This window comes from Coenobita brevimanus, chromosome 55, assembly GCF_032717465.1.
Source record: "Coenobita brevimanus isolate Jiangsu-jjx chromosome 55, ASM3271746v2, whole genome shotgun sequence".
NCBI lineage: Eukaryota > Metazoa > Arthropoda > Malacostraca > Decapoda > Coenobitidae > Coenobita > Coenobita brevimanus.
In genome coordinates, this window is record NC_137008.1 from 34,060,780 (window position 1) to 34,075,799 (window position 15,020).

General features: G+C 41.6%; 1 protein-coding gene across 1 annotated transcript in view; it reads right to left on the reverse strand.

The window, feature by feature from the left end:
• The window catches only part of HUWE1 (HECT, UBA and WWE domain containing E3 ubiquitin protein ligase 1), a 1,134,422-nt gene that overhangs the window by 833,948 nt on the left and 285,454 nt on the right, over positions 1-15,020 (reverse strand). Inside the window, exons 19-20 of the mRNA XM_080273518.1 lie at positions 10,267-10,496; positions 5,883-6,407 (exon numbers count right to left, since the gene is read on the reverse strand). Of these exons, the coding sequence (XP_080129644.1) occupies positions 5,883-6,407; positions 10,267-10,496 (755 nt within the window). The remainder of the gene's footprint in view (positions 1-5,882; positions 6,408-10,266; positions 10,497-15,020) is intronic.

Sequence of the window (15,020 nt, forward strand, 5' to 3'; positions counted from 1 at the left end):
TCAAGGCCTTCATAGCAGCAGCTACTTTCGGTCTTGTGTTTCCACTTCCACTTCTTTGCACATTTTCCTCTTTTTCTCACTGTACCCAGGTATTTGAACTCTCTCACCAATTTCCAGTCTCTCTCAACTCACTGTAACATCACACCATGTTTTTCTTGATAACCATTAACTCTTTTCTGCTTTATCAAGGCATAGAGACTAACACACAATATCTGTACTAAACCCACAAGCTTCGATGTATTTGCTATTGCACACAATTACACACATTTGAGATATTCCACACACACACAAGTCACCTCGTGCGACATATTACTCTGCATTTTATCCATCACCCCATATAAATCAGCATGAGTCAATATAAACTAAAAATGATTTTCATTATTGTGAAATAAATAAGTCCATTTAAACAAGACTTGTTCAAACAGAAAAGAGAACCAAGGCTGAAAGAATGCGCCAGTCATCTTTTTTTTAGACTACAGCAGCAAATGTAAGTACATCACTTTTAGTATTGCAAAATGGATACATACTCCTCTAAAGCATTAAAAGGTAAAGGCAGAAAGCAAAATGATGGTCTCATTTCTACCAAGAACTTTCCATTATTTGAAGTGGAGACTCACAATAGACTGGTTGAACGTGTACACAAACTAGCTTTTCCATTTATGACATTTCAGATGACATTGCAACAAACTTCAGATAAGGAAGATCACAACATCAGGAACAGTGATCTGTACATAGAATAAAAATGGAATAAGTCACTTGCTGAGTGTTATAAGCAGTTCAAAAAAGATACTTCATCAGGCAATAATCAATACATATCCAGATACCAGAGCAGTGATATATGAGGAAATGATAACAGGGTGTGTGCTGTGTGTATATATATATATATATATATATATATATATATATATATATATATATATATATATATATATATATATATATATATATATATATATATATATATATATATATATAATATATATATATATATAATATATATATATATATATATAATATATATATATATATATATATATATATATATATTACCTATATATTATATATATATATTATATATATAAATTATATATACATATATATTATATATTATATATATATATATATATATATTGAATATTATATATATATATTATATATCTATCTATCTATCTATCTGTCTATATATATATATATATCAATCTATATCTATATCAATCTATCTATATCTATCTATCTATATCTATCTATCTATCTATATCTATCTATATCTATATCTATATCTATATATCTACATCTAACTATCTATATATATCTATATCTATCTATATATATATATATATATATATATATATATATATATATATATATATATATACACAGTATATTTATATACAGTAATATATATATATATATATATATATATATATATATATATATATATATAAACACACACACACACACACACAATAAAGTATATATACTGCATATATCCATGGTACTCTGTATGACTGGATGTGTGTGGTAGATTATTAGCCCATAAGGATGAAGTATGAACCAGATGGAAAGAATATTTTGATAGGCTGATGAATGGAACTGGAGACAGCGAAGTGACTGTTAACATGATTGATTTGGGGAGTGTACAGAGAAGGAATGCAGTGCCAGGACACATGACACTTGCAGAGCAGCTGAAAAATAGGAAAGCAGCTGGGGTTGATGAAGTGTATGCAGGGATCATCAAGTTTAGTGGAGACAGCAGAATGAAGTGGTTGTTGGAGAATTGTAAGAAAGCATGGATGAAGGAAACTGTGCCAGTATGATGGAAAAAGGCAGTGACTGTACCCTGTACAAAAACAAACATAAGCAAAGTGAGTGCAAGAATAATTGTGGCATGTCTACTCGGTGTGGTAGAGAAGGTATATGGAAGAATTATTACTGAGCAAGTAAAAGAGATATCAGATGTCCTAGTTAATGACGAACAGGGTGGCTTTAGGAGTGGTAGAGTATGTGTTGATCATATATTTGCAGTGAGACTGATAGTGAAAGCAATAAGGTGTTTACGGCATTTATTGATCTGAAAAAAAGAAAACGACAATGTAGGGAGAGACGGATTGTGCAAGGTTTTGCGCATGTCCAGTGTAGATGGTAAACTACTAGGTGCCATCAAGAGTTTTAATGACGGTCATGAGGCATGTCTATAGGTAAATGGACATCTAAGTGAATGGTTCACAATCAATGTAGGCATGTGACAAGGTTGTGTGACATCCCCATGCTTGTTCAACATATCTGTATATGAATGGGGTGATGAGAGAAATAATAATGCAGATAATGGTGAGAGGGATGACATTAGTAATGAATGATGATGCATGGAATATCTCAAATTTGTTGTATGCTGATGATGCAGTGCTTCTTGCAAATACTGGCAGAGAACTTGGTAGACTAGTACAGAGTTTTGTAGATGTTTGTCCATGTCATGCCTTGATAGAAAATGCAGAAAAGAGTAAAGTGATGGTTATCAAGAGAGAAGGTGACTCCCAATGTGATGTTACAGTGAATGGAGAGAGACTGGAATTGGTGAGAGTTCAAGTAACTGGGTACAGTGACAGAAAAGAGAGGAGAATGTGCAAAAAAGTAGAAAGTAGAATGACACAAGGAAGGAAAGTAGCTGGTGCTATGAAGGCCTTGATTAAAACAGAGGCTTCAGTGCTGCAGCTGCATACAGCTTAAATGAAGGTGTGTTAGTGCCAAATTTAACATATGGATGGATGTGAGAATATGGTGTGGCATGAAAATGAAAAGTCAAGAGTAACAGCAGTGGAGATGGGACTGCTGAGAAATATATGTGGGGTACAGAGAGTGGATAGGGTACGGAATAATGTGATACGTGAAAGTTGCAGAGTGAGGAAGTCTGTGGACACCAGGATCGAAGAGAGTATACTGAGATGGTTTAGTCATGTGGACAGAATGGATGACAAGAGTGGTGAAAATAGTATATCTGAGTGCATTTGAAGGAGGGAGGAGGCGAGGTAGGCCAAGAACGTGGAGGAATATGGTGGGTAAGTGTGGGAGGAAGAGAAATATGGAAGTTGGTGAGGCTAAGGGACTGACAAAAGACCGAGCACAATGGATGAATTTTGTGTGGTGAACCGCTTACCAGGAACCTGGGACCCCTTTTTAATGTGAAAGCTTCTGGACTGACTATCAGATGGGCATGTCAAGTTACAGAATGTGGTGAAAATTTTTTGGTCTATCTGATCGAGCCACGATTCCGTGGGCTTGAATGACGAGTGAATGGAACTGTGGCTCATTGAATTGGGCAAACTTAGGCTGTCTGGACATTGCTACTCCTCACCCTGCCCTAGGGTGGGAAAGGAGATCTGGATAATGGTGATGGTGATGATGATCTATCTATCTATCTACTGCTAGGTGCCTTAATCCTGTAAAGGGGTGGCCACAAACAAATCACCTCCATGTCTCCCTGTCCCCTGCCATTTCATTGCCCTGCTCCCAGTTCACCGTCCCCCCTCTCTCTTATACCTCTCTACTCCATCCCTCCATCTCATCCTTGGCCTTCCCCTCCCTCTCCCCCCCTTCCACCTCACACACAAACACTCTCCTCATCAGTCTCTCACTCTCCATTCTCTCCATATGGCCAAAACACCTCAGTGTGTTTCTCATAATGCTTCCTATCACATCCACATCCACACCACAACGATCATTCACTTCTTCATTAGTCAATCTGTCTCTCCATGTGACTCCTTATGCACCTCTCAAATAACTCATTTCCACTGCTCTTACTCTTGACTTCTGTCCCTCCAACAAAGTTCATGCTTCACTTCCCTACGTTAGAGTTGGTACTTCCATGCTCACTTCCCTGTTTCTTATCACTGCTCTCAAGAAATCGGCAACCTTTCTTCCCTGTTGTACCCTTTCAACTTCCATCCTTACTCATCACTCTCCCCAAGTACTTAAATGCATTAACATTTTCCATTTCCTCCTCACCCAACCTCACTGTACATTCACTGACTTCACTTCTCTCGAAAATAATAATGATGATAATAAAAGCAGTAGTTGCAACCCCTGCATGGTCATCCTGTGCAATGAACTGATGTTCCCATGTGGCTGCCTATGCCTTGCCACAGCAATGCATGGGGATTAGTGTGAAGGTTTGGTTCCTAAGCTGATGTCACACTTGCGTCTCAACCCAGTTAAAAAGGGGCAGCATACTAGGCTCCATGTCATTCAGTTACCTGGTTATATGGTTACCACCCAAAGCATTAAATTGCTTCCCAAGTTACAGAAAACCATTCAGATTGTCACTCAGTGTACAGCTACCTGAACTGGAAAGAATAGTAGTAAAATCTGACAGAAAGGATGGTAGAAACACGAAGGGAAAAGAATGGCAGACATGAAGGAAGAAGTAGGCAGCACTACATCAAGTGAGTGCACAGTGGGCACCCCCACCACCACCAGGATACAGAAAGTAAACCATTCACACATGAAAACAGTAGTCGGAGAGGGATTACTGTATACATCTTACAGTCTCACTTGCTTTTCCCACTGTCTAGTTAACTGTGATTATCTGATTCCAATATCCCTGACCACGTGTAAAACCATTCCACACAGGTCACATTATACAAGTGGGATGTGTCAAAGGAGGACTGCTTGGACGGTGAAAATTCACTGCAACGGCGAAAACTCATATAGCGCCATATATAACTTATGGGAATATGAGGGTTAGGTTAACTAAACCCCACAGCAACATCAGATTTTCATGCTTGCATTACCAAATTTGGATCTTAACTGCCTATTCTTGTATCATCGGTTTCCTGTGTAGTGAATGCTTGTATAATGGGACCCATCTGTATTCTGTTTCTCACTCACCAGACACAAATATATTCCTTACCTTCAATATAATTATTCTTCCATATACCTTTCCAACCCAAACGTCCTTATTAACCCTTAAAAGACGGGCATCGTAATATTCTGACACACTCAGGCATAATCGGCGGGTGCGATATGGTGGGGGATTTGTGGGGGGGAGGTGTGGAGGGATGTGGGGATGGGGACTGGGTGCTTGTGGGAGGTGGTGGGGGTGGGAGGTGATGGGTCGGGAGGGGGGTGGGAGAAAAGGATGGGGGTGGCAGTGGGGATGGGAGAAAAGGATGGGGGTGGCAGTGGGGGTTGGAGGGGTGTGAGGGGTTTGGGGGGTATGGGGTGGGGGTGGAGGAGGGTAGGGGGTTGGGGTGGTGGGGGTAGTAGAGGATGGTAGGTGGTGGGGGATAGGGGGTGGTGAGGGGATGGTAGTGGGTGGTGGGGGCTGGTGGGGAAGCAGTTTTGGGGATTGGAGATTGTGGGGGGCATGGGGGATGGGGTGTGGGTGGGGAGGGTAGGGGTGGTGGGAGGGTGGGAGATAGGAGTGGTAGGGGGATGTGGAGGGTATTGGGGGGACAGTGGGGGTTTGGGGGTGGGGTGGTGGGAGGCGGTGGGGGTTTGGGGATGGGTGGTGGTTAGTGTGTGGGTGTGGTGGTAGGGGAGTGGGTTGGGTAGGGTGGGTTTGGGGGGTTGGAGGGGCATGACTGCATATGCGGACACCCGTCTTTTTGGCCCTAGTACCCTCGGACAGCATATGTAGACACCCGTCTTCTAGGGGTTAATTCTACATTATGCCTTCTAGTAAGGCATCACACACCAATCTTGTCATTTCCACTTTATATACATGTATATGCAGACACTGTTACCTGTAAGTGCTCTATTTCGCTACTAAAAAGCAGTACCTTTTCACACAAAAGGCATACTACTTCCATATTACTGTCAGTACTAACAGAGCTCCCAATTATGTCTTCCAATATTGCAATGAAATGTTAGTAAGTGGTTATAGCTACCCCTGCAACATGTTCCATGAGCTGACTCGCCAGTAGATATTCAGTGGCCTGCTGTAGTGTGTGAGTCTGTGCAATTGCCTCAAGACATCTCTCCCTTGCAAATCCCATGTCCATTAGTGCCTGCAAGTGCTGCTGGTTCACTTCTGGTTCAGCACTTCCTGCACTCTGGGCACTTGCATCTGGCTGAACTGGTGTGGCAGCAGCTGCAACAACAGTAGCAGTAGTTGTTGATGTGACTGATGCAGTAGCTGTAGCTGTAGTAGTGACTGTAATGCTGCTTGTGGTGGTGCTGGTAGAGGCTGCAGTGCTGGTAACTGTGGTGGCAGTAGTGGTGGTAGTACTGGTAGATGTGGAGGCAGATGTGGTAGAGACATTGTTATCTTTCTCCTTGGACATGCGCTCATTGATGATGGCTTCACCTTTGATGATTGAACAAAGTATCACTAACACTGATTCTGATATGCGAACTCCATATGACTTCAAAGGCTTCTTGTTCCACAGTTTCATTACTGCTTCAAAGGCAGCCTGAAAAAGAAATGAAGAAGCTCATCAACAAAAAAACCTTTATTTCCACCTATATACTTGTATATAATATGCTAAAGCAGTGGTTCTCAAAAGGGGCAGTACTGCCCCCATGGGGGCAGTGGAAAGATCCAGGGGGGCAGTGGGGGGACAGCAGGGGGGATCAGAACCAAGTAAATTCCTTTTTTTTTTTTTTTTTTTTTTTTTTAAATCTGCATGACAAAATCTAAGTCACGAACACTTATGGAACACGTATGTTCTCCAAAGAACAAAATTAACATAAGAGTTATACACGAATATATGGTTTTATTTTATTTTGTGGTCCGAAGTTGGAGTCTTGTAATGTAAATAATTTTATAATAGAGATGTGATTGAGTGGTATTGGAGGGATGCCAAAGGGTGTGGAAGTGTTGCTGTGCTAAGGCTGTGATTTGGACTATTTTTGTTGTAACACTCACTCTGATAATAAATCAGCACCCCCACATCTTATGTTTTTCCGGTATACTGTATTTTGTTGTGGTTTGCATGCTTTTTACATTAGTTTTTTATTTGCTAGAAATGTTTTGTAGAATGTAAACATACCCTCTTTCAATTTTCGAATCAAAAGTTGGAAGAGGCTATTTTTGCACTTCTTTTTCTAACTCTCAGTACAATAATGAACGTATTATTAAAGTATCCTAGCATCACTTGGCATAACAACAGCTACGAAGTAAAATCAATAGTATTACTAAGCAACGGTCCATGTTTACGTTTGTTTATCACCCAGTTCAACTCCATATGTTCAGTCATGTTGTCCATATGGAAATCCAAAGTGCGGATCCACATTCATTAGAAACGGCCTTAACTGTAACTTCTGTTAAGTAGTTCTTAAGTATTTGATTTTTTAGTTTCACATTCATACTTGTATTATTGTGTCTTGTACTTCTAGTAATTGCATTATTCTTATACTTCCTTATGTTTTTTCTGCTGCATTATGATGTGATTGGCATGACTTTTACAAAGAACTTATAATTTTTATTCCAGAATAAATATGGCCAAAGCACAGCAAACAAAAACAAAGTGTGGGCAATATAGTGTGGAATATCTGAAATATGGATTTGTATCACCATCAAATAACCAACAGCAACCAATGTGACTGATGTGTGAAAAAGTCTTTTCATGTAGAGCCATAAAACCTTCCAGGCTCTTAACATTTGAAGAAAATTCCATCCATCCATCCATCATCCAATCTTACATTGTCCCATGAGGAGCGTAGGAGCCCGGGGCTAGGCGGTTGGTCCCAACATTTAAGATGAGAGTGAAATACACTCTGATAAAGCAGACAAAATCTTGGCATATTTTCATTTACTTTGAGAAAACTTTCACTTTGGAAAACCAATGGAAATATGTTTACTAGCAATCCAGTGATGGTCTGTGTGCACCATACAACATCTCATTGCAGACTGCTAGATCTGGTAAGCCTCATACAATTGGAGTACCAGTAGAGCTTATTCTGCCACCAGTAGGAGAGGTTGTGCACACAGTTTTACACGTCACCTGAACAAATTATTAAAGCTATTCATCTCAGTGATAATTCTGCCCAAAGAAGAGTGGATAAAATGGCTGAACACACTGAAGACACATTGCGCAACAAGCTTAGGATAACAGAATTTAGCTTACAATTAGATGAGTTCAATCTGCCTGGCACTAAATCTTTGCTTCTTGCTTACATTCATTTTGTCAAAGATGAAAGTTTAGTTCAAGAGCTGTTATTTGCAAGACAACTAGAAACAGACAGAAAAGGGGAGTCAGTATTTTGTGTTGCTGAGAATTGTTTCAAAGAGAAAGAGATCCTGCTTACCAACATTCTGGCTTGTGCAACAGATGGGGCACCATCGATGATAGGTCATCATCGTGGCTTTTTCAGTTTCTTGAAAAAAAGCTGTGCCTGGTGTGTTTACGGTGCACTGTGTAATCCACAGGCAACATCAGGTTGCAAAAAAACTAAGTGGTCAACTTCAAAAATCACTGAGCACTAATATCACAGCAGTAAATAAAATCAAGGCACATGCTCTCAATTTCCGACTGTTTTAACAGCCCTGCACTGAGAATGATGAAGATTTTGAATGTCTGTTGTTGCACACATGTTAGATGGCTGTCAAGGGGAAACTGCCTGAAACGTTTCTATTTACTTTTTAAATCATTGTTCAATTCTTCCCTGACTCCAATTCTGTTCTGTGATGAACTAAGAAACATCAAGCATGACATTGTTTACTTGTCAGATGTATTCACAAAGTTCAACAAAGTTAACTTGCAACTGCAAGGAAATGAGGTTAACCTTATCAAAGTCAAATCAGCCCTCTCCACATTTCTGTCCAAGTTACAATTATTCAAACATAACATAGCCCGTCGCAAACTCTTCCAGTTTCCAAGTCTCTCTAAATTGGAGAAGGAGAAGAACATACCAGATGATGACCTTCAAGTGTATTGTGCACATCTGAATGATTTGTATAAAGACATGTCTGACAGCTCTCAGGATCTTTTTTTTTGTTTAAAATATCAGACTGGGTGATCAATCCATTCCTACACATCAGCAATGAGGAAACGAGAATGGTGGAGGAAGAACTGGTTTCACTCCAAAATGACAATGAACTGAGGCCAAAGTTCAAAAAATCATATCAAGATTTTTGGCTAAAGAAAGAAAGAAAAACTCTGACTGCTACCCTGCACTGTGGAACAAAGTCAAGATGTACTTTATTGCCTTCCCAACATCATATTTAGTAGAGCGGGGCTTTAGTGCAGTCGCCCAGCTTCTTTCCACGAAAAGAAACAGACTGGAAATTACTGAATGCGGGGATCTAAGACTCCTTCATAGTACCTTCCAGCCTGATGTTTAGCTGATATCCCAGCACCAAGCACATCCATCCCACTAAAATTGTGAACACAATGTAGCTAAAGGTGAGATGTAAATTTACCCTTTCATATTGTTAAAACAAATAAATTGGTTTACACTCAATCCTCGTAAACCGTGGCAATTTGGGTCTGGACCACTGCCATGGATTACAAATTCCGCGGTTTATAAATACTTGTACTGTAATAACTCTTATGTGAAAAATTAATTAGGGTCTGGACTTTGGCCAACCAGCCCCCAAAGCACCCTACCTACACCTATCTAGGCACCATCAAACACAAACATACAAATTTATGAATATTCAGTGCATGTATTTAATAGAAATAAGCAAGGTTAAGGGATCTCACCTTAATCCTATGACGATATTGCTTAAGTGAATGAAGTGGGGTGGTGTTGGGAAGAACTTAGAACCTCTCAGCATGAGGTGAGGGTGCTCCCTCATGCTGTTCTCCCTTCTCCAGCTCCTCAGCCTCCCTCAGGAAGCCCTCAAAGTCTGCCTCAGAGATGACTGATGCTTGATGATGAGGGTTGTTGGGTTGTGGTTATCAAACTGAATGCCGCGGTTTACGATTCTCCTCGGAAAAGGCCCACTTCGGTGGCTAGATCCGCAATTTTCGTAACTTAACAGCGGTTTAAGGGTGCCAGCAGTCCGAGAGCCACTTTGCCGCGGTTTATGAATCTGTGGTTTATAAACACGCAGTTTACGAGGATTGAGTGTACCAGGCTAAGTTTTATCTGAGAAAAAATATGTGTTTACAATGTTTGATTAGTTGTTTTGAATCTGCAGCATACCTAATACCATGAAAGAGGTGTGTGTTCATATGTGTGTGTTGGGGGGGGGGGGGGCTAGGGATGTGGCCTGGGAGTCAAGGGGGTGACAGCCCAAAAGTCTGGGAACCACTGTGCTAAAGGATCTCATGTGCCATACTAGTTTTAAATAAAGAGAAAAGAAAATTTTTCCAGGACACTAACCTTTTGTATGTGAATGAGGAACTTAAGTGGGCTGAAGGGTTGGTATCCTGGTTGTGATGACTTAGCAGGGAGTGAGTTGGGAGAGTCAAGCATGGTGCGAGGGTTGACCAGTCTCTCCAGCAGAAACAGCCACGTGTCTAAGAACTCTCCCGTCCCCTCAGGTAACTCACCAGACTCATAACCCTCCTCACCACCAGCATTAATTGCCCATTCAAAGGTCTCAAAAAATGCTGAAAAAAAAAAAAAAAAAAAGCATATATAGCCATTATCCTCCACTTACTGATGATTAAAAATTTTCTAAGGTGTGTGTCTGTGTGTGTGTGTGTTTACCTAACTGTATTTACCTAACAGTATTATACAGGATCTTAGCTAAGCTCGTATTGTCCCATCTCTTTTCTACAAATAATTATTATCCAATCTAGGTTTAAAAATAAGGATGCTCTCTGCTCACACCACCTCTCCCTCTAAATTATTCCAACTGTCTATAGTCTGGAAATTTAAGTTTTCTTGAATCACATAGGCACTGACTCTTCTTCAGCCTAAATTCAGATCCTCTTATTTTTCTACCATCTTTCACAAAGTGGTCCTCTCTGTCCATATGTTCTATTCTTTGTACTCCTCTAAATACTGCAATCAAATCTTCCCTCTCTCAGGGTCGGCAATTTCAACTCTTCTAATCTCTCCTCATAAGACAACTCCCTCAAGCTTGGTGTCAATTTTGTGGCTATCTTCAGTATTTTTTCTAGATTACTGGCATCCTTATCAAGTGTGGTGACCATGTCTATTCAATCTATTGCCAGAAAATCTCGTAAGGCATGACCACAATCAAATCGGTACCACATTGCCCTGTTCAATGCCACCTCACTGCCTTGCTCCCAGCTCACACACCCCCTCTCTCATATGCTTCTCCACTCCATCCCTCCATCTCATCCTCAGCCTTCCCCTCCCTCTCACCCCCCTCCACCTCACTCACATACACTCTCCTCTTCAGTCTCTCATTCTCCATCTTCTCCACATGGCCAAACCACCTCAGTGTTTTTCTCCTAACACTTTCTATCACATCCACATCCACACCGCAGCGCTCCTTCACTTCCTCATTTGTCAATCTCTCTCTCCATGTAACTCCAAATGCTCCTCTCAAATAACCCATTTCCACTGCTCTTACTCTTGACTTATGTCCTTCCAACAAGGTAGAAGACTCACTTTCATACTTTAGAGTTGGTATCACAATACTGTCAAGCAGTAACTTTTTTACTTCCTTGCTCACTTCCCTGTTCCTTATCACTGCTTTCAAAGAGCCAGCAACCCTTCTTCCCTGTTGTACCTTTTCAAGCACTTCACCCTCTAACTTCCATCCTTAACCCAAGTACTTGAACACACATTTTCCATTTCCTCCTCATCCAACCTCCTGTACATTCAGTGACTTCACTTCTCTCAAAGACCATAACTTTACTCTTCCCTACATTTGCCTTCAGATTACACAAAAACTATCTATCTATAGCCCGACGCCCTAATCCCGCAAAGGGTGGCCACAGACAAAACGCCTCCAAGTCACTCTGTCACCCACCATTTGACTACCCTCCCCCCAACTCACCCCCCCCTCCCTCATATACCTCTCAACTCCATCCCTCCACCTCATCCTCGGTCTACCCCTCCCTCTCCCTCCCTCCACCTCACCTACATACACCCTCTTAGTCAGTCGTTCATTCTCCATTCTCTCCACATGTCCAAACCACATCAGTGTATTTCTCCTAATCTTTTCAACCACATCCACATCTACTCCACAACGTTCCTTCACTTCTTCATTCGTCAACCTGTCCCTCCACGTCACACCACATGCTCCTCTCAAGTAACTCATTTCCACTGCTCTCACTCTTGACTTGTTCCCCTCTTGCAAGGTCCACGCCTCGCTTCCATACGTCAGGGTAGGGATCATAATACCATCATGCAGTGACTTCTTAACTTCCATACTCACCTCCCTATTTCTCATCACTGCTTTCAGTGTACCAACAACCTTTCTTTCCTGCTGTACCCTTTCACGTACTTCATCCCCCAAAGTTCCATCCTTACTCATCACACTACCCAAGTACTTGAATGCACTCACATTCTCCATATCCTCACCATCCAACCTCACTGCACACTCTGTGACTTCATTCCTCTCAAACACCATAACTTTACTTTTGTTTACAATAACTTTCAGCTTGCTCCTCCTACACACTGTCCCAGATTCATTCACCAAACCTTGCAACTCCCATTCATCTTCACTCAACAATACTGTATCATCAGCAAACAGCAACACCGGAAGCTTCCAAATCTCACCCTCATTCATTAGGGCCACCCCCACATCCACTGCCCTACCTTGCACCTCCTTTACAACCCCATCCATATATATATTAAACAGCCATGGACACATCACACACCCCTGTTTCAGTCCCATATTGAGATCAAAGAACTCACTCAGCTCACCATCCACTCTCACCGTAGCCCTAGCTCCCTCATACATACTCTTCACAGCACTCAGCAATTTCCCCTCCACTCCATATATTCTTAATACCTTCCACATACCTTGCCTATCTATTCTGACATAAGCTTTCTCCAAGTCCATGAAGGCAGCATACACTTTCCTTCCCTTCTCTAGATACTTCTCCACTAAACATCTTAGAACAAATATCTGATCTACACACCCTTTTCCCTTCCTAAATCCCCCTTGTTCTTCTCCAACTAGCTCCTCTGTCATATGCCTAACCCTATCAATGAGTATTCTACCATATATTTTACCAGTCACACTAAGAAGGCAAATACCCCTATGGTTACCACATACTTCTCTCTCCCCTTTTCCTTTGTACAGAGGAACAATTATACCTGATTTCCAGTCCTCTGGAACCCTTCCCTCTTCCCAAGCCAATCTACACAACTTCCATATCCACTCCACAACAATCTCACCCCCATACCTAAGCATTTCACCACACACTCCATCAATTTCTGGGGCCTTCCCCTTCATCTTCACTTAACAATACAGATTCATCTGCAAACAACAACACTAGGAGTTTCCAAACACTGCCCTCTCTTATTAGGGTCACTCCATCATCCACTGCCCTACCATGTATCTCTTTTATAACCCTATCCATATACAGACTGAAGAACCATGACCTTACCACTACTACATATTCCAGTCTCGAACATATAAAACAATTTTCCTTCCATTTCAACAACTTCCCATATACACCTCCACAGGTTTTCAATTTCCATAATATTGGATGTGGCATTCTATCAAAAGCCTTCTTTAATTCCAGGTAAATAAAGTCTACCCATCCATCCCTTCTTGAACAATGATGCCCAGCAAGTTCATAACACAAGACAACACTTCTCTAAATCTAAACTACTTAGACATTAATACCATATGCCCTTCAAAGAATTATATCCTTTTGTTTCTATAAGATTTTCACATAGTTTGCTGACCATACTAGTGAGAGAAACTGGTCTATAATTAACCCATTCCGTGCCACCATCTTTGTCAGCTTTTGTGCCTAGATTGCCAAGGGACTGGGCAGCAAAATTACCAAGAATGCCGGCCATTTTCAACTCCCCACTCCCATGAATAGACCTGAGAAGTAGTCAAAATAAGCCCACTAGGGGTAGGGGGGGAGTTTCAAGAATACTCCCCCAGTATCCCTGCTTGTCGTAAAAGGCGACTAAAAGGGTTGGCGGAGGGTTAGTGCCCCTCCCCAGAAAACAGCTAACTAAAAAGACAAACAATAAGCCTCGGACAAGGACTGACAAAAAGATGACGACCAAGGACCGGACAAAGGACATGGTATTTGGAACATGGAATGTAAGGGGAGCAAATGATGAGGTGAAAGAGAGAGAGGTTGTCCAGGTGCTTAAGGGTGCGAAAGATGATGTTTGCGGAATAACTGAAACTAAATGGAGAGGTGAGAGTGTGAGAGAATGGGAGTATGGATGGGGTATACGTGCAGGAGCAGGTGAGAATAAGAGGGCAAAAGAAGGAGTATGTATAGTTGTGAGTAAAAGATGGAAGAAGAGCATAAGAGAGTATGGATTACATTGGGTCAAGGATTGTGTGGGTAAGATTGAAAGTTGGAATGCAAATGTAGGCGATTGTGTGTGTGTGTATGCGCCAAAGCAAGATCACGCAAGCAGGGTGAGAGAAGAGTTCTGGACAAATGTGGAAGTGTGCATGGAAAAGTTTGGGAGGAATGAGAGAGTGTTTTTGATTGGTGATATGAATGGTAAAGTAGGGAATGTGAAGGTGGATGGAATAGTTAGTGAGTGGGGTGTGCCTGCTGAGACAGATGAGAATGGCAGTGCATTAGTGGACATTTGTGCTGGGAGGGGGTTGGTGGTAGCCAATACCCTCTTCAGGCACAAAATGATCCACATGTATACATGGCGAGTGATGAGATGAGTGGGTGGTGAACTGAATGAAAGGAAGGCAATGATTGATTATGTGTGTGTGGATGAAAGGATGCGAAGATGTATAATGGATGCAAGAGCTTATAGAGGTTGGGGGAGTGGACTTTCTGACCACTACTTGGTGGTGGCCAGAATCAAGATTAAATTCTATCTATCTATCTATCTATAGCCCGACGCCCTAATCCCGCAAAGGGTGGCTGAAGACAAGACGCCTCCAAGTCACTGTCACCCATCATTTGACTCCCCTCCCCCCAACTCATCCCCACCCTCCCTCATATACCTCTCAACTCCATCCCTCCACCTCATCCTCGGTCTACCCC